At 37.9% G+C, this 18,213-nt stretch overlaps 1 protein-coding gene across 5 annotated transcripts in view; it reads left to right on the top strand.

Moving 5' to 3' along the window:
- Positions 1 to 18,213, top strand: part of RIF1 (replication timing regulatory factor 1) — a 37,226-nt gene that overhangs the window by 9,230 nt on the left and 9,783 nt on the right. For 3 of the 5 annotated variants that reach the window (XM_074828470.1, XM_074828469.1, XM_074828468.1), the window contains exons 7-26: positions 1,173 to 1,265; positions 1,362 to 1,500; positions 2,766 to 2,917; positions 3,712 to 3,832; positions 5,432 to 5,605; positions 5,860 to 5,970; positions 6,209 to 6,271; positions 7,200 to 7,300; positions 7,719 to 7,805; positions 9,432 to 9,505; positions 9,617 to 9,797; positions 10,797 to 10,904; positions 11,143 to 11,292; positions 12,642 to 12,741; positions 13,901 to 14,165; positions 15,834 to 15,876; positions 16,210 to 16,412; positions 16,603 to 16,702; positions 17,077 to 17,220; positions 17,959 to 18,101. In XM_074828470.1, coding sequence (XP_074684571.1) covers positions 1,173 to 1,265; positions 1,362 to 1,500; positions 2,766 to 2,917; positions 3,712 to 3,832; positions 5,432 to 5,605; positions 5,860 to 5,970; positions 6,209 to 6,271; positions 7,200 to 7,300; positions 7,719 to 7,805; positions 9,432 to 9,505; positions 9,617 to 9,797; positions 10,797 to 10,904; positions 11,143 to 11,292; positions 12,642 to 12,741; positions 13,901 to 14,165; positions 15,834 to 15,876; positions 16,210 to 16,412; positions 16,603 to 16,702; positions 17,077 to 17,220; positions 17,959 to 18,101 — 2,552 coding nt within the window. The other 2 variants (XM_074828472.1, XM_074828471.1) reach the window with 2 other exon arrangements.

Below are 18,213 nucleotides of genomic sequence, written 5' to 3'. Positions count from 1 at the left end.
CTGGGTTCTGAACTGCTAACCACCAGCCTTTGAGCCTAACAGTCCAACCACACACCTTGTAATCTGACTAATCAGTTTGTATCTCCCCCGTTGGGCTGCAAAGACACTAGAGGAGACTGTCAAAAGCCTTGCTGAAGTTGGAGTGGAGAACATCTGCACTCCCTGCATCTGCAAAACCAGGCTTTTCCTCATAAAAGTCAGTCAGATTGGAAAAGCAGGTTTTGCCCATGGTAAAACCATGCTGGCTATTCGTAAGGACCTTCTTGCTATTCCACATGCCTAGAAATGGCTTCCATGGGAACTTGCACCATAATTTTTCCAGGAATGGGAGTCGGATTGGCTAGCCTGTACTTCCCCAGATCCTCTCTTCTGCATGGTGGTGGTTTGGGTCTTATTTTGGAAGCTGGCATAAAATTTGTCTTGCCCTACCCTGTCATTGAATCTCTACCAGTTAGTGACCTCTCAAGAAAAAAGTGTGGCCTCGTTGTGTCACTGGCCTTCTCCTTCAGCGTCTTTGGATACACCCCATAGAGTTTGATGGATTTGTGTATGTCAAGTTTATTTATGTGGTCCCCAGCTCAGTTCTTCTCTACCATTGGGTAGTACCTGTGTCCCTGGCAACAGAGGGAATGGGAGACCAATGTTGGAGGCCTGACAGTAAAGACAGAGGCAAGAAAGGCATTGAGTACCTCAGCATTTTCCATGTCCATTAAAAGATTCCTCACCCTATTCAGCAACAGCCCCCTTGGTCTTTTTGATGAAGCTTTTCCTGTTCCCCTTCACTTCTGGAACTGTAGGTATATTTATTTTGCCTGAAGTTAAGTATGTTTACAAAAAACCCCGAACAAACAAGGTGGTTTTTAGGGTCACAGTGTGTTTTGACTTAGAGTTGAAGAGAGTACAAGTATTTAAGGAAATGGATTTTGATTTGTTGGCTGCCGTTATCAGAATAATTGAAACTAACCATAAACTTCAACTTAGAAGGTAATCAGATGGTAGCAACATTTGACTGTCTTACCAGCAAATGCTCTGTGGTACAGAATTAAATCCTTCTGATCTAGAAATAGCATAGTTATGGGTTGGTTGTATCTCTAGACACTGCTATGAGTGTGGAGTTTTTAGAATACTTTGAATATATTTCTTGTAGAAATTATGTTTCTTTCTCCCCACAGAAATTAATTTCAGAACTTCAGAAATTGATTTCTACAAAAAATGAAACTTACGTCTTAAAATTATGGCCGCTGTTTGTCAAATTACTTGGAAAGGTAAGCAGAAAAGCAGTAAGTTTTACAATCATGAATCTTTAGGGAATGAATTTCTCATAACATAAATATCTTAATTCTGAACTTCTGTATCTTCAGACTCTGCATCGTAGTGGCAGTTTTATCAACTCATTGCTGCAACTGGAGGAACTTGGATTTCGTAGTGGCTCACCAGTGGTAAAGAAAATAGCCTTCATTGCATGGAAGAGTCTAATAGATAATTTTGCTCTAAATCCAGGTAGACTAAAAAAAAGTTAACCTGAATTGTTTTGACTGCTGTCACTTTACATAACTGGAAGAGAATATTCTGTCTTAATAGTGGTCAATACTATGGTACGTACCACTGGATATACATGTAGTGTATCTGTGGTATATACGTAGCGGTGTATATATATACATTCTGGTATATACTGTGTGCATGGACATAAGTAAAATTCAAGTTGTGGGGTTTTTTAAGGAAAAGTGACAGTTTGATCAGTAGTTCGGTCTTAATTTTTCTGCTAGGAGAAATGACTAGAATAAAATTAACAAACCTTTGTTTTGTAATGCTTTAATTGATCCAAACAGCAATGAAATAGAGAATAAAACACAGTAGATCTTATTTTGGACTGTGTGGATTAATTGGAGAAGAGCACTGCTTCAGGATTCTAGAGGTGTTAAAAAAATGTTGCTTTAAAAGTATAAACAAGACCTGAACAAGTCTCTTTAAGTATTCATTTTTTACCTTGATTGTGCTTCTCCTTACTGCATGTCCTGAAGAGAAAGGTAAATGTGGACATTTAAGTTAAATTCAGCTAAACTAAGAAACAAATTAAAATGACAATTTATCATTTGTTCTGATCGTGGTTTCCCATAAGTTAATTAACAAAGATCTGATTCTACCAGAAGGTAAAATTCACGACACAGCTGGTGTTCACTGTGCGTGTTCCGGTCTGGCTAAGAAGGGTTGCCTGCTGCAAAAGCAGCATGTCAGCAGCTCCATAGGAATCGTGATGTTGCTGAGCTGGCGAAAAGTGTTTTCTCTTCTTCAGACCACTTGCATGGCTTGAGCAAACTTCTGTCCAGACATACTTTGCTATTTCTACTCCAGTGATAAATGATCCTCTGCGGCCTCAGAATACTCTATTTAAGACCATCGGTTCTCATGCAGTGGTAATGCACGCACACATTATGTGTTTGGTTTTTCTTTTACTGTGGTAGATAGGACTCTAACATAGCAAGCAAGAGTCTATTTCCTTCTGGTTTATGTTGGTATTCAGTAGATTTCATTTTGGTCTTGCTATTGGAAAGAAATATTTGCTGTTTCCAGGGTTCTAGACAACAATTAAAGCGGTAAAATAGTCTGAAAGGTTGGTGCATTCAATATCTGTTTTGCGAATTGTCATTAACAGAATTTTAAGCTAAAATATATTAAGAAAATAATGGTTTAAAAATGTTCCTTTTTTGTTGTTCTCTGACTTAATTATTTTTGTTGCTTAAATATGCTTTTTTTTGGTCTTCGAGATATATTGTGCAGTGCTAAGAGGCTGAAATTACTAATGCAGCCGCTGAGCTCAATCCACGTGAGAACAGAGGCTTTGGCACTGACAAAACTGGAGGTCTGGTGGTATTTACTCATGAGGCTGGGACCGCAGCTGCCTGCCAACTTTGAACAGGTAACACAACTGAAAATACTCGTAGTGTAATTGCTGGAGCCTCTGCTGAGTGTGTGAAGCCAAGTCCCCTCTTTGTTACTGTAACTTATTCTGTACCTGCTTTGTCCTTCTCTAGCTGCTTATTAAAATAAAACTGTCTTAAGGAAATGAATCTGACTTGTGTATTTGTGTGCTATGTGTGTGTATTATATGTAGCAGGAGCACTTGGGACTATATGTGCTGCAATCTTTTTAAAGTTCCAAAAGATTTGAGAGCATAACTGCATGTCATGTGAGCATCTCGGTGAAAATGCCCCATGAGTGCACAGCAGGAGTAAACATAAACACGTTGTATAAGGACTGCTTTGTCCTTTCACTGTGCAGGTGTGCGCTTTGGAAACTCTGCCCTCGGAAAAAGAAAATCACAAAATATTTTGAAAGATGCATAGAGAGAAGAATGATCCAGGTGTTTTGTTACTACTCACATTATAACTGGAATGAACATAATGTTTCTATTAGGGTTCTAAATTTCATTAAACTTGAGGATGGGAGTAGAGGGGGAAAAAAAAAATACCTTTTTAGATACAGTACAGTTGGATCATTCTAACATGAGCTTTTCTTTAACCATTTCTAATTCATGTATCAGCATGCCTATTTTATACATCCTCTTAAAAATACTGTTACAAGTACCCAGAAACTGAAACACCAATGCTGTGAACAACAGTACAGTCTGGGATATTTGAAACGTATGGTTGTGTGTGTCTTACGGCTTGTATGCATCCTACCTGTTTTCACTGAGGTTTGCTATCTTTGCAGGTTTGTGTGCCATTAATCCAAAGTACTTTAAGTCTAGATTCTTACGCTGCCTTGCAAGGAACTCCCTCGCGTTTACCAGCCAACCAAAGTTTAGCCTCGGCAGCTGCTGCACAGAAATCAGGTAAAAAGCACAAACTTGTTTCCAACTGTGTTCTAGATGTAGAAAGTAATCTGTTTTATTGAACAGGTTTATGCTTTTTCGTTTGAAATGTATTATTATTGAAAACAGTAATTTTTCTGCATGTTCACTGGAGAGCTCAGAGGTAGTGATTTACACTGCATAAAATTAGGCAGTTGTAGTCTGTTTCAAGTTTAGAAAATTGTGCTAAAAAATTATGTTGAGGACCAGTTTTGTTGTTGTTGTGGTTTAACCCCAGCTGGCAGCTAAGCCCCACATAGCTTCTTTTTCACTGTCTCCTGCCAGTGGGATGAGGGAGAGAATTGGGGGGGGGGGTGGGGTGGGGGGAAGTAAGACAGTTCAATAGGACAGAAAAGGAAGAAAATTATAATGGTGGTAGTAGTAATAATAATACAAGAATTAGAATATACAGAACAAGTGATGCACGATGCACTTGCTCATCGCCTGCTGTCTGATGCCCAGCCAGCTCCCGAGCAGTGGCCCCTGGCCAGCTTTCCCCCGGTTTCTATACTGGGCATGACCCCCTGTGGTATGGAATATGCCTTTGGCCAGCTGGGGTCAGCTGTCCCGGCTGTGTCCCCCCTCCTCAGCTGCTTGTGCCCCCGCCAGCCTCCCCTGGCAGGGCATGAGAAGCTGCAAAGTCCTTGACTGGGTCTAAACACAGCTCAGCAACAACCGAAACAGGGTGTGTTATCAGCGTTGCTCTCGTCCTAAATCCAAAACATGGCACTGTACCAGCTACTAGGAAGAAAACTAACTCTGTTCCACCAAAACTAGGACAAATGTCCTGAATTGCATTTGCTTTTGCAAGGGAGCTTTGGTTTGAAACTTAGCACATAGATGAATACATGAAAAACTATTCATAGATAACATTCTCATTTCTGTAGCATTTTTAATTTCTGCCTGAATGCTACACAGTGATGAGAATGCACCAATGATATTGGTACTTTAAATACATGTGAAATCACACCTACTTGAGCTGTACCTCCATATGCCTAAGATAAGGAACTGCCTCTTTTTCTTCTCTGTATGGAAAGCCTAGCATTCACAGCTTGTGTAATTCTAGACTGCTGTGGTTAGAAGCCTCAGATATGTTGTGGAAGCGTCCTAGATGTGTAGATCTTCCTTTTGTTTCCGTCTTAAAATTCATCTTAGTTCAGTGAGATCAACTGAGGTTGGTCAAAATGAGACCTCTTGAACCGGTGTTCTGTGTAAAAGTTTCTAAGGGAAACTTATTCATAGCAGTAGAGTTACTATTTAACTAATACATAGTGTAGCATGTAACTTGCTATCTGACTACAACTTCTGTGGATACTTTTGTTGCCAAAGTGAAGTTTGGCATCTGAGGCTTTGCGATCTTTGGAAGATATTTATACTTTCCAAATATGTGGTTATGACTGTGATGTTAAGCCCTACTTAATAGTAGGAATGTGTGCTAGATCTCTGGCTGGCTGTTAGAGGTCCCTTTTAGCCAACACTATTCTAGGATTTGTTTTTTTCATGTTAACTTTGGTCTATTGTATCTTTCCTTTCACTCGATTGCAGTTGAAATACGAGATGATGTAATTTTTCTCCCCTCAGGTCCTTATCCATTTGCAAGTCCAGACACACCACGGATAAACTTGAATTCTAGCGTGACAGGAATGGTGGTGATTCCTTCCATTCAGCTTTTGGGAATTGAAATGCTGCTTCACTTCTTGATGGGACCAGAAGTTTTAGATTTTGCTAAGCAAAACAAACTTGTCCTTAGTTTAGGTATACGAGTTACATTTTTAAGTACTTTTGCATAATCTGAAATTGCCAATTTTGTCAGATTTAAATAGATGTCTGTTAGAATTAAATGCTTTAAACATTTAAAACTGTTACTCGACACTTTAATATTAAAGTTGTTTTTTCGTTGAATGCTGTAAGTACATGTATATACTTGATTATTTTTAAGGCTTATCTTACCAGTAGTCTGCAAAATAACAGATTTATGGAATGTGTTTTTTTTTTTTTTGTTGTCCTAGAGCCTCTCCAGTACCCACTGATCAGTAGCCCTTCTTTTTTTTGTAAGCATGCCAGCATGCTTATAAATGCAGTTCAGGATGGCTTTATTGCAATTGGAAAAGAAGTTCCTGGTAAGAATTCAGTGCTGAAATTTGATTTCTTTTCTGAGAAATAAAGGGGGAAAGGGAAACATAAGAAGAAATAACCACTTTCTGTAGTACTCCAGTGTTACATTAAATAGAACTGGTCTGACTTGGTTTGAAAGCTGGCTTATGTTAAAGTGTTGTTTAACACAGTTTGGTTTTTAACTGCAGTTCTGTTTAATGTTTTTTATTAAAAACTGAATAAAAGTATTATGCTGTCTTGTAGATTGTATGCTGAATGTTATATGGAAGGACATAAATGGATATGTAAAGACAGCTATTGAATCAGGTAAAAAGTGTAATCTTTTTTTATTTATCATTGCTGACCAGTTAGAGGTAATTGGTTGGTTGGGTTTTTTTTTAAGGCTAGACCTCAAGTAGTATCTGCTTCATTGCTGGTAAAGCTTCAGTTTAGGCATCATCAGTAGTTCTTTTTGAAGCAGCAACTGATATTTTTCATGATGCTTACATCTTTGTGTGACAGATACAAAATCACAGTGATCTGATCCAGTGATGCTATTAGAGGAGCCACAGTAACGTACGACTCGGGTGTATTGCATGTAGCAGTGAGAGAGACATTAAAGCACTTTAACTGCTTTTCTTGCTGCAGATATCTTTTCATTTCAAAAAAAACCCAAAACCAAACGCCATCTCAAGTCTTTAAGAAATTGAGACATTCAGTGTATTACTCAAATTAGTGTAAAGTCTTTGTTATGTGACTATGGCTACCTTTTTTTTTCTTTAATTAGGTTTTATTTCATAGTAAAGTGTAGTGTCATTACAGATGTGTAGAAATAAGTTTCCTAGTTAAAAAACATTCATTACTCTGTAAAGGCTTTGAAAGTCCAGAATAATCTTAATAATGAAATCTCGCATATTCAAAGATCTAACTGGAAAGCATAAGAAAAATGAAGTGCATTGCTTGCATGAATGCAAAATTTCACAATTTTTTTTAGCACATCAAAGTTAAGGTTGTTAATGATACGAAGGTGTTTCTACTTTACTAACAAAACTTAGGGGTTTTTAAACTTTGAAGTTGCAGTTACACTGCTCTTCAGAGACTTGGTATCTGAATCTGTTAAGTATTTGGTATATGTTTATAAATATATATGGAATTTTTTTGATCTTGCAGTACATCGCAGTACTTAAAGTTCTAAATGATGGTCAGAGTGGGCATTATTTTGTTCTGCTCTAACTGTAAATATGCTTTATTCTAGGAAATAAGAAAGAAAAGCAAGGATCGGAAATACTGACTATGTTGCTCCAGGCGTTAAAAAACACTGTTAGATCAAATTCCCTTCCTGTGCAGAAAGTACTGGTAAGTTGGGTGGGTTTGTCTGTTTTTTAAAATCTCATTTCTTTTTCATGGTCTGGATTCTGACTAGTAGCAGCTTCTTGTGACTAACTTACAGTCTCTTCAAATGGTCTCTTTAAAAGAGATAACTTTTTTGATGTAAACTGAGTTACACTGTTCTCAGCAGATGGCCTAGTGTTGCTTAAGGGTTCCTTTCTTTAAAAGTGTTTTTCAGATCTATCAGCAATGCTCACAGAATTGAGTACATGGTTCTCCTACCGGAACCTTCTATTTTAAAGCACGGTTACTTTCATGATGGATTTTTTTTTTACTAAAGCGAAGCAACTGTTACAATTTTGCTTTTACTTGTGATGTTACTTAAAATATCTGAGCCCTCAGGAAAATAAAATTTACATACATTTTCTTCTTTTCCTCTGCTTAGTCCCTCATTGATATTACTGTTAAGGAGTTGCCTCCGAAAGTATTGGGATCACCTGCTTATCAGGTTGCTGATATGGATCTTTTAAATGTAAGTCTGAATTAATTCCAGAACTTTGTCTTTATTGATGCTGAAAGGTATTGGGATGTCATATTTGCAGAGAGGTACAGAGCACTTCATAAGTGAGATCCAGATCTTTTAGGAAATAACTATATTCAGTGTTCCAGAATGCAGACTTTGTTTCCAGCCCTTGCTTCTAATGAGTAATTTAACTAACTAAAAAAGGGTACACTGAAAGTGGTGTAATAAGGAAAGAGATTACTCATCATCAGGTCATGATTTAAAATATGTAGTTGCAGATACTTTGTAAGGAGAATGCAGAGTCAAACTGTGTAGTACTACTTATATACTGAAAACTGATGTTTTTGGTAAATGTTCTGAAGTTAACAGAAGGAAGTAAAGAAAGGTAGAAAGTGTTACTCCTCAGGAAAAATTAAATGCACAGAAGCAAAGCAGAGTGTGTCATGCTAAACAGCGTTATTCCAGAGAAAGTTCAGAAGTCATAGTGAACTAAAGGCCAAAGCCTGTTGCAGAAAGTGGTGATATTCTTTAGCAGTGAAAACTACTCTGTTCTGCTTCAGTCCTCATGGGCCCTGACTGGAGTGCTGTGCTGTGTGCTGCATTGGAAGGCAGAAACAGATGATGGCAATCTAGAAAATAACCACAAAAGATAACTTGTGAGAAAAGGTTGAAATGACTTTTTTGTGTGTGTGTTTTTTGTTTGGGGTAGAGCAGACTGAGTAGGAGCAGTGTAGATTTATTAGAAGTTTAAAAGGTAGTTTAGAGACATTTAGAATTGGATGATGATCAGCTCTTCTGCATTGACCACTAGACAGGGGGTAGCTTGTTTATTTTGCAGCAGTGGAGACAGAGCTTTCTAGCCTATGAAGGTAGCTAAACGTTTACAGTTAGCTGGGGAATGCCCAGAATTCATTTGGAAGCTTTTAAAAGTAGACAAATATCTGTGAGAGACAACCTAAGTGTAACAAATGTAAGCAAATGCTTTGAGTCAAGTGAGTAGTATAAAATTTTGTCTACCAGAACTGGCTTAAGAGCTCAGCTCTCAAAATCCCTCCCAGCTTTTTTCCCTTCTGAGTGTTTTATTTACATTTGGAGGCTTTCCCTGACTTGGGTACAAGAGTGAAAATTTTATTAGGGTGGTTGAAGTTTTGATTGGCAGGTGTTAAGTGCATTTTGTTAAATACTTTAACGTTAGCAAACCTGAAATACTTGTGATAGGTTTTAACAGAGGTTGTCCAAAAGATGTCTTGCTGAAACCTTGAAATAAACAAATCTCGGGTTGCTCCATCTTGTTCCAGGTGTCATAATACACATTGATTGCATTGGGTACACCTGCCTTACTGTGGTGCATGCAATTTCAAGGCAATACTAAGTACTTTTAAACAGAAGTTTTTTGCTTCATCTATAGAATAATTGGTATTCTGCTGAAGCACCAGGATCTAGCAGAAGCTTAGGTTTCCAGCTTTCCCTCTCGTTTCTATTTTGAAGTGTTAGAATTGACAATTTTGGACGACTTGTAATTAATTGTAAATTTCTGGCTTAGAGTTAAATATAGTATATAGATACACATGTGAGGCAGTAATTTCATCTGATCAATGTATATGTTGTTTTGACCTCTTAAATTTCTCTTATAAGGGAACACCGGCCTTGTTCTTAATCCAGCTGCCTTTTCATGGTGACATCTTGGAATGCTGTGTAACAGATGAGAGGTAGGTGGTGGTGGTGGTTGTTTAGAATGAGCTTCCCGTAGGCGACTTCATAGAAGTTTTTCCTAACTTGAACTGAAAAAGTATCATACCTATTTTAACTTTCTTCCCTAGATTCTTTGTAATTCTAGAAACACTTGTGGGTTATGTTTTATCTGGGCCTACATCTCCGCTGGCTTTCAGTGAATCTGTGATCTGCATTATTAATCGGAGTGCAAAGCAAGTAGGAAATAAGGAGCATCTTTGGAGAATGTGGAGCATTGTTGTTAATCCCCTAACCGACTGGATTAATCGGGTATAGTGGCATTTTGTTCTCTTCCCCAACCCTGTTCCCCAAAAAAACCACAGGAAAACTTTGTGCTGATCTTTTATCTTAATGCATTTTCAGGAATTAAATGTGTTGAAATGGTAGTAAAATTAAATAAGCCTTGGTAGTATTTATGAAACTGGAATGTGTGCAGCATTTTTTTAAAAAAGTCTCTAACTGGAGTATGCACATTTGTGGTGAGGTAGGATGAAAGGCAGTAGAGGGATATCCAGAGTGTGGTTTATAGTGATTCCAGTCAATGAGGATGGTCACTCTTAAGTACAGTGTCCGATATAGTGTTGGGAATGGTTTTCTCCTTTTTTTTTTTAAGATTATAAATGTGTTTATAGATATACTTCAAGCCTTCATGCCTTGGCATAGTCTTGCTACAAAGGATGGAAACTTGCCCTCCAGGACTTACTAACTTTTAAATACTAAGGGGCTTGTTTGCTTTACGTGAGAACATAATAAATACCAAGTTGTGACATTTAAGACATAATTAGAACAGTGTTTCTTACTAATGTTGGACTTCTTGATTGGAAGCCTTAATAACAGCCATATAAGCTGTAATATTCCACAGGTTCTGCAGATTGCTCACGAGAATTACAGGGACTGTAATGTAGGAGTTGAACTAACCCTCGTGTAGTCATTGGACCTAAAAATCTTAGAATTTGTGAAGAAAGTTTTAGGTGCTTTAAGTAGGTTGCTGTCATCACTTCAACTGAAATAAGTAAAAAACACATCAGATGTTTTCTAACTGTTTTTATTATTGAAATTAAGTTATTTTGGAATTTAGAAACATTGCTTTTTATCTCTTCAGTAGCATCAGCCTGAACTCTCAAAAGAAGTGAGAATAGCTAATTTCAAAGTGCCGCTGGCAATTTAGCTTGCACAGATCTTATGTACACTGTAAATGTATTAGAACAGCCTCATTTGTCATCTAAATTTAGCAGCTTTGTTAATCAGAAACTTGTTTTCTCATTGCAGACTAATGAAGTAAATCAGGGTGATGCACTGGAACACAACTTCAGTGCTGTTTATAGTGCATTGTTGCTCCCGGTATCACATATCTTCCCCGTTCAGGAATTTCCACAGGTAATAGTGAATGCATAATATTGATTAGAAACAATGTGGGTTTTATAAAAACTCTGAGGCACTATCTGATAATCTCAGAGTAGAGTTTGTTACCGATATGTATATACATTGGACTACTGCTCCAGGGTTGGAATTCTTGAGTTACATAGGTTGTGACAGAAGAAGAAAACTTAGAGCAAGTTTTTATCTCTATGCACAGACACTGATATTTATAAACTTTTTCTTTCTGTTGTTAAAGCCAACTATGAAATCCTTGTTGCGCACTTGGTCAGACCTGTATAGAGCATTTGCTCGCTGTGCTGCTTTAGTTGCAACAGCAGAAGAAAACCTATGCTGTGAAGAACTTTGTGCCAAAATAATATCTGGGCTAGAAGGTGAAACTCCAGTAGTGAGTATAAACCAGTGATATTGAACTATATAAGTACTTTAGCAGATATATTTTAAATTAGATGTAAGAACCTATTGTAAACTCTAATGTAGTACTTTCTATAACTTAAAGTGTTTTGGGTGAGACTTAAAGCTGTAACAAAATTCTTGTTACCAGTAGAAGTTGGAGTTGATCTAGAAATGGATTGAAAGAAGAGAGTAAAAATAATTATAAAGCTTAAATATTAAAATAGCAGTTAAGCACTCTTTGGATTTTGTCTTCTAACTAATTAAGTAATAATGGTTTAGTGAATGTCATCACCATGGTAAATATGCTTTGTCCAGTTGAAATGTGTGTGTTTATAAATAAAGTAGCTTCAGGCTGAATTAACAAATGCCACAAAACCGGACATTTTGATTAGGAAGGAGGAGAGAGTAGCGCTGTAGCTTTCAGCCGGCGTAACTGCTATATTCCTGGTACTGTCAACCTTGGAGATTAAAATTTAAAGACTTTATTTGTAAAGCTTTATAAAAGAGAACGCCTTTACATTATTTGTCTTGCCTGTTTGTAATGGGGAGATAAAGTGTCAGTGAACATTAGCTTTGGAATGTAAAATCCTTTGTGCTTCAAAGTTGACTGTCTTGAAAAAATACTGTGAAAGGAACAAATAAGAAACAGATTAGGAAGAAAAATGGAATTTGAAAACATGTAATTTGGAGGATTACATCATTATAACTTCCTTTGGATGCTGCTGTATCCTGATGATAAGCATCAGTTTTCAAAAATAAATAATTACGTTGCCAAACTTAAAATAATTTAGAGCTTCAATATGTAAGTTACATTGAAACTAAACTGGGTTTTGCCCCACATTTGTGATAGATTAGGAAAATAAAAAAGCTTTGACCCCTCTCTGTATGTACTAGAAATCGATTGTGCTTCCTGATTGTCAATGACAACCTTATTGCTGTGCCTGCAGCGGCTTTTCTGAAAGTCAGGCTTTGTACAGGAACCGAACTTAAGCACACAGTGGCATTTGGTAACGTCGTCTGCTAGACAGCTAGTACCTTGAACCTTAATACTTCTGATGCGTCCTCTTAAATCTGACACCTTCTTACAGCTGCCTCTTAACTGGTTTTGCTTCTTTAGATAGTATATACTCTTATCTCTTACTTGTATAGAATGGGAAGGCTCAATCTTCAGCTTGTGTAAATGTGTGTATTTTAAAATGTAATTTTACCTGACAATGCAGACAGATTCCGTCCACTTTAAATTTAAAAGCTGTTTGTGTTGCTGTCCTGAACGGCCAACATGATTTTTTCTGTTACTGTTGCTCTTTTGGGCTTTGCTGATGACTTCTGTTTCCTCCTCAGATGTTTTCAGTGATGGATGGTCTCACCCATATTTTATCAGTTGTGGTTGACTGCATCAACTTTGCACCGTATGGTACTAAATATCAGCCAAAAAATACATGTAAGAAAATACTTGAATATTGATGTTTGTGTCTTTCTTCCAGAGCTGGTTAAAAATTGGAGTTGTTGTAGATGCAGAAGTGATGACTAGGGTATCAGTGGTCTGTATGTGCTACACATACTGTCTAAGCACTGAAGGGATTGACAAAAAAGTCATTAAAAGGAACTAAAAATACCATCCAGTATGCATATTTGAGTATTGGATCTCTTCTATTTGCTGAGTGGTTGAGTAGTTACTGCACAGCCTGACAAAATACATCTGAAATGGATGTAAATGTTGAGGCTGCTTTACTTTTCAGTTCCCTGTAAAACCCTGCTGGTTTCTGAAGTTGTATTTGATCTGTTGGCTATGACTTCATTTTCACACATGAAATCTGCTTTTGCTTTGTTCAAACGTAATCTGAAGAATTAATGCTTGATCATAGTCCAGTCTAATTATATAATATCTGCCTAAAACTGATGATAAAATAAGAATGTAACATTTTCAAGGCTACTGCTCCTGAAGCTGCTTTGCATAAAGTAGTTGTGAATAGGTTTAACAGAAGACAAAAGGTCATTGTATGTAAAATGTTCTTTGCTTTGTTTTCTACTCCCATTTACAACTACTAAAGCTGAAGAAATAATTTACAAAATAACATAATTCAGTATAAAACTTGAAGAATTTAGAATTTCTCTGCCCCGTATGAATTTGTTATAGTAGGAAGGCATTGGGTTGGACTGCTGAATGAAATGCTTTAGTTGGAAATGTTGATGAGGAAAAACATGATCAAAAGTTCACTTATAAGTAAATAAACTGATAAAACTTGATACTTCCCCTTCCTGTTACTTCACCTGTTCCAGAATTTATGCATATCAGCTAGAATGTGTAGAGTGGTTGCTGTCTCTTTGCAAATAGACATTAAAGATACTTAAAAGCATAGTCATTTGTATGACCAACCATAAATATAAATAAGAGGAATAGGAATCATATCTGTAGTGGCATGATAAAATTGTGCATCAAAAAATGTATGTCCTCTTTAGGTCTGGTTTTAAACTATTTGTATGTAGTTAACAGTTTGGGGATCAAAGTTCTGTTTCTCATGTAGATAAAAAGTTCAGATGTGTTTTGTGTAATGCATGTTGGTTAGGAAAAAAGATTAACTTTTTTTTTTAAATGTTAGCTCCACAGACACCTACAGATTGGTCTAAGAAGAAAAAGGAACCCCTTGGAAAGCTTGCCTCTCTGTTTAAACTCCTGGTGATGTTACTAAACTCTTTCCATGTGTTCAGTTCCAAAGAAATCTGTTCAGAAACATTGGTCTCTGTTGGTCCTTCAATTCTTGCTATTCTTCACAACATCATCAGCCACGTTTCATTGCCTTCAGTGATTGGGACTATGTTTGCAATTTTTTCAAAACCCTTGGCAGTGTTTTATGAAAAAACAAAGTGAGTATTTTAAGAATGGTTGGAAAACTGGATTCATTGTATTGCTGCGTATTGGTGAAAATTTTTTGTGGTCTGTAGCAAGCAGTGTGTTTAAATATAGCTCAGGGTTTTTCAGAGCTTTGGCACTAATATGCTGAGAACTTTCAACTCCTGCCAAGTCTCTCGCCTTTGAGAGCACTCTGTATTTTACTAGAGTCAGCCTAGCTAGTAGGTACTATTTTTGTAGGGCACCCAAGTGCTGCAGAAAGAACGAGTCTGTAAGGGAGTCGTTGAGAACTTGCTGCTTTCTACAATGGCTGTGTAAAAACTGGGGTGCTGGGGTGTACGGGAGCTGAGGCGCCTGTCAGGAGCGGCCTGACCTGCCCATCGCAGGCTGTGACCCTGAGCCCGCAGCTTTTCTTCAGAAATAAAACCAAACCTACCTAGTCCTACACAAAAGGAAACCCGCAGGACTTGGGAAAGCTTGGTGTTTAAAATTGCTGCCTCTTTAGAGTGAACATATTCTCATCCCTGCAAGACTGAAGTGTTTGGTTTCCCCCTGCTGTTTATTTTCACTGCAGCAAAGATATTTGTTAACAATAATTTTGTTTTCTAGTGGGCAGGAACTGCGTAATGTTTTGTAGGAAATAGAGACGTCATGATTAGTTGAAGTGTACTAAAATCCTGGAAGCTTTAAGCAGAGAAATACTTGTTTGTTTCTGTGTGCTTTTTTTTCCCCATATGGCTTTGTTTTTTTATTTTTAAATTGTTGTAGGCTTCTCTTCCCAGGACACGATGGAATTATTAGTGGCTTGGTGGGAGGGGGCTGGCAGAGGCTTGTCTCAGATTTGTTGATGATGCAAGAGGTTACGCTTTGCTCGGGATAAGGGAAAGAAATGGAGCCCAGCTTTGAGTGTTCTGGGAGGAGGGAGGATAGGATAGGATGCTGCTGGTCAGCCTCTAAATATTTTCTCAAAGCTTTTACTGAAACTTGAAGGCAGGCTGCTACCACTAATCTAAAATTCATCAGGAGTCCCTGTCTCAAAGGCAAGAATCCACTTGTTCCTTGAGTTGAACACCACCTCTCTCCATCTCCCATCTCATCTGCCTTTGTTGGAGCCTTGTCTTTCTTAGAATTACCCATTAAATGGGAGAAGTGAGTGTTTGATATATATTTTTGAAGGAAGGCATATGCCAGCAAGTATAAATTTGGGAAACTCTTCAGGTTGGATGTTGCAGGCTTATAAAGTGAATTACTAAATGCAGTTTTCTCACATTTTTCAGGATGGTGAAATGGATTTATTTCCATGAAATTACTTAGTTTAAGTGGTATTTCAGCTTTTTAATGCAGATATTTATGGGGCCTGGGAAATCTGTTTGGGAAAGGGTTAAGAGCAACACAAGGCAGAAGTTACTTCAGAAGAAAACCTTTATGCTTGTACTAATTCCTATTGATCTTTCCATTAGTTTCTCTCAAAGTTAGCATATATCAGTGGGGGTTAAAGGATGGGCTTAGTTTATTTACATCAGGAAATTTTTTATCACCCAGTGAGAGGCTTGTTTCACCACACTGTTTCATCAGGTTGTATATTAAAACTAGTGTGCAGTGCTTGAGTGCATTATGTGTTTAATTCTTATGCTTGGGATAAATGAGACAGCAAAATATAACTTTTTTGTTTGTTTTGGCAGGCTTGCTGATGTATCTAAAGTATACAGTAATCTTAACAACAAGGTAAATTTGCTAGAGAAATAGCTGGGGTTTGGGAAAATGTGTGACACCAGAGTTTTGCCAGTCATCCTGTATTCTAAAAAAATAAAATAAAAAATTGTAATGAGGGTAGAGACATCCACTTTTAAACAACTTATTTTCTACTGAAAAGGTAGCTAAGGGGAGGACCCCTAAGCTTAGCTATTGGACTTTTCCTGTGGTGTGGCGTTTAAACTTGTTTGTTCAGGCCATACTAATCTATGGGATAATAATGTTTAAAATAATGTTTTAAACTTTTAAATAGTATGTGCAATATTTGAATTAAATAAAAAAGGTATTGTTTCTTCCCTCCCTCAGCTTGAAAAACTACTGGCCGAGATTATCCTGTGTTTACAGTCTCACTGCACTGGCTCTTATGACAGTGAACTGCTCGAGCAGCTTTCTCCATTGCTCTGTGAAGTATTTCAGCATAAGAGCAAACAGATCCGCAACCAGTGTGCCCACTTCTGGAATGCAACGTTTGCGAAGACTCAATCGTTAACATATCCTGAAGAGTTAAAGTAAGATACATATTTTTCAATATTTATCTATTTTTAAAGGGAGCGATCACAGGTTACGTACAAATGTGTTGGTGTTGGTCTGGTTACCACTTATATTCTGCTTTTTGCATACGCTGGGATATCTGCTGGTCTTGTCGTGTACCTTCCGCCCTGCTCTCCCTAAGTTTAAAATGCTCTTTTTGTTGAGCAGATCTGTGTTAAGCCAAGCCAAAAAGAAGATTCCACTCTTGCTGCCTGGTTTTGAAAGCATTGAGATAGCTGAGGACTGCAGCAGCCCATTCTCTGATGCGGTAAATATTTTGTTGACCCTGACGGGTGCTTCGTTGCGCGTAACTTCACGGGAGTTGTTCAGAAGGTAGCAGCGAGGTCCACTTTGGTTTTTGCTGTGGTTTGCCCTGCCCTTGCTTCACGTTTGGAATGATAAACTATGCTGCGTAAGCACAGTCAGAAGACTTGAGCTGGTTCTTAACAGTTTAGGCATTTTAAATTTGGAGTTCTACTAGCTTGTTTGAAATAACAAATTTTTTTACGTTGTCCTCTATGTAATTTAGAGGAAAATGGGAGCGTGGGATGGTTTAGTTGTCAAAATTAATGCATCTCAGGATGAGTTTGTGAGCTTGGAGTTTCTTCATACAATGCATTCAGTGTATTTTTATTTGAGTAGATGGAAAATTCACAGCTGGATGCAAAGATAAGTGGAATGGAAGTAAAGTTGGGTCAAAAACAAGACTTTATATTGGCACGGGCGAATGAACTAAAAACCGAAGTGAAAGACAAGTCCAGTGATGTGCACGTAACGCCCGCAAAGGTAAGGCGTTCAGATGGGTGTGACAGGATCAAATCCATGACGTTCTGCAGCAGAACTTCCTGTGTGCTGCTGTAAATTCTCAGAAAAATAAACGAATTTTGTGATGCTGAAGTATTTTTCTTTCAAACTTACACGGTAGAGCACGCTTTAATTTTCCTGTTAAAATTCTCTGCCAAGTTTACAGATTGCTGAGTTTTAAGGAGGGATCATGGAGGGCTGCTTGATGGATGGGAGGAGTAGCAACCAGGTAGAAAATTCACACCTTGGTCTGGTTGCAGGTGGTGACAGTTGGGTGTTGAGGTGCATCTTGGGTTTGGTAGACCTGTACTGCATGCTCCAAATCTGTCACATGCACTAGGGAGAGAAGGGTGTTGTATTCGTAAGGAACTTCTGATTTAGTAAAGAACAGTAAATAATAACCTTTGTGAGTATTGAGGTACCTTCACCTCTTACAGCATTTGAGCTTCAGGGCACTGAAGGAAGTGCAGAAGGCACTTCAAGGCAGGGAGGAGGGGTTGCAGAATCCCCCCGAGGTGGTAGTGTTGGGGGGGGGGGGGGGGGGGTGGAAATCACTCCTGAAGCAAATCAGCACCTAGTGAGGGATTTGTGCTGATGATTGTGCTGAAAGAACTGCAGTTGAGGACTGTTCCCTGTTTAAGGATGGCTGTATCTGGACTATGAAAACACTTCCAATTTCTCTATTTTGTATCTAACCCAGGTTTTTTTTCCTTTCTCTAGTTGAAACTAGAATTTTCATCTTCGAAGACTAAAAGTGAGATACTTTGGGAAGAGGAGAAATCTGCTGATTTTGTGTTTATTCCTCTAGAAACAAAAGCAAGAATACTGACAGAACATCAAAAAGAAGTGCTTAGGTCAAAGAGGTCTGTAATTTATTCTGCGTTAATGTGAAGTGTCATTACATTGAGTATGTCAGATTGACATAACTTCAATTCCTGTATCTCAGCCTACTATAGGTAATTAAGTCTTACTCCT

Source organism: Strix aluco, chromosome 6 (assembly GCF_031877795.1).
Source record: "Strix aluco isolate bStrAlu1 chromosome 6, bStrAlu1.hap1, whole genome shotgun sequence".
Taxonomy (NCBI): Eukaryota; Metazoa; Chordata; class Aves; order Strigiformes; family Strigidae; genus Strix; species Strix aluco.
The sequence above is the reverse complement of the archived record's forward strand: the minus strand, read 5'-3'. Positions and strand labels throughout refer to the sequence as shown.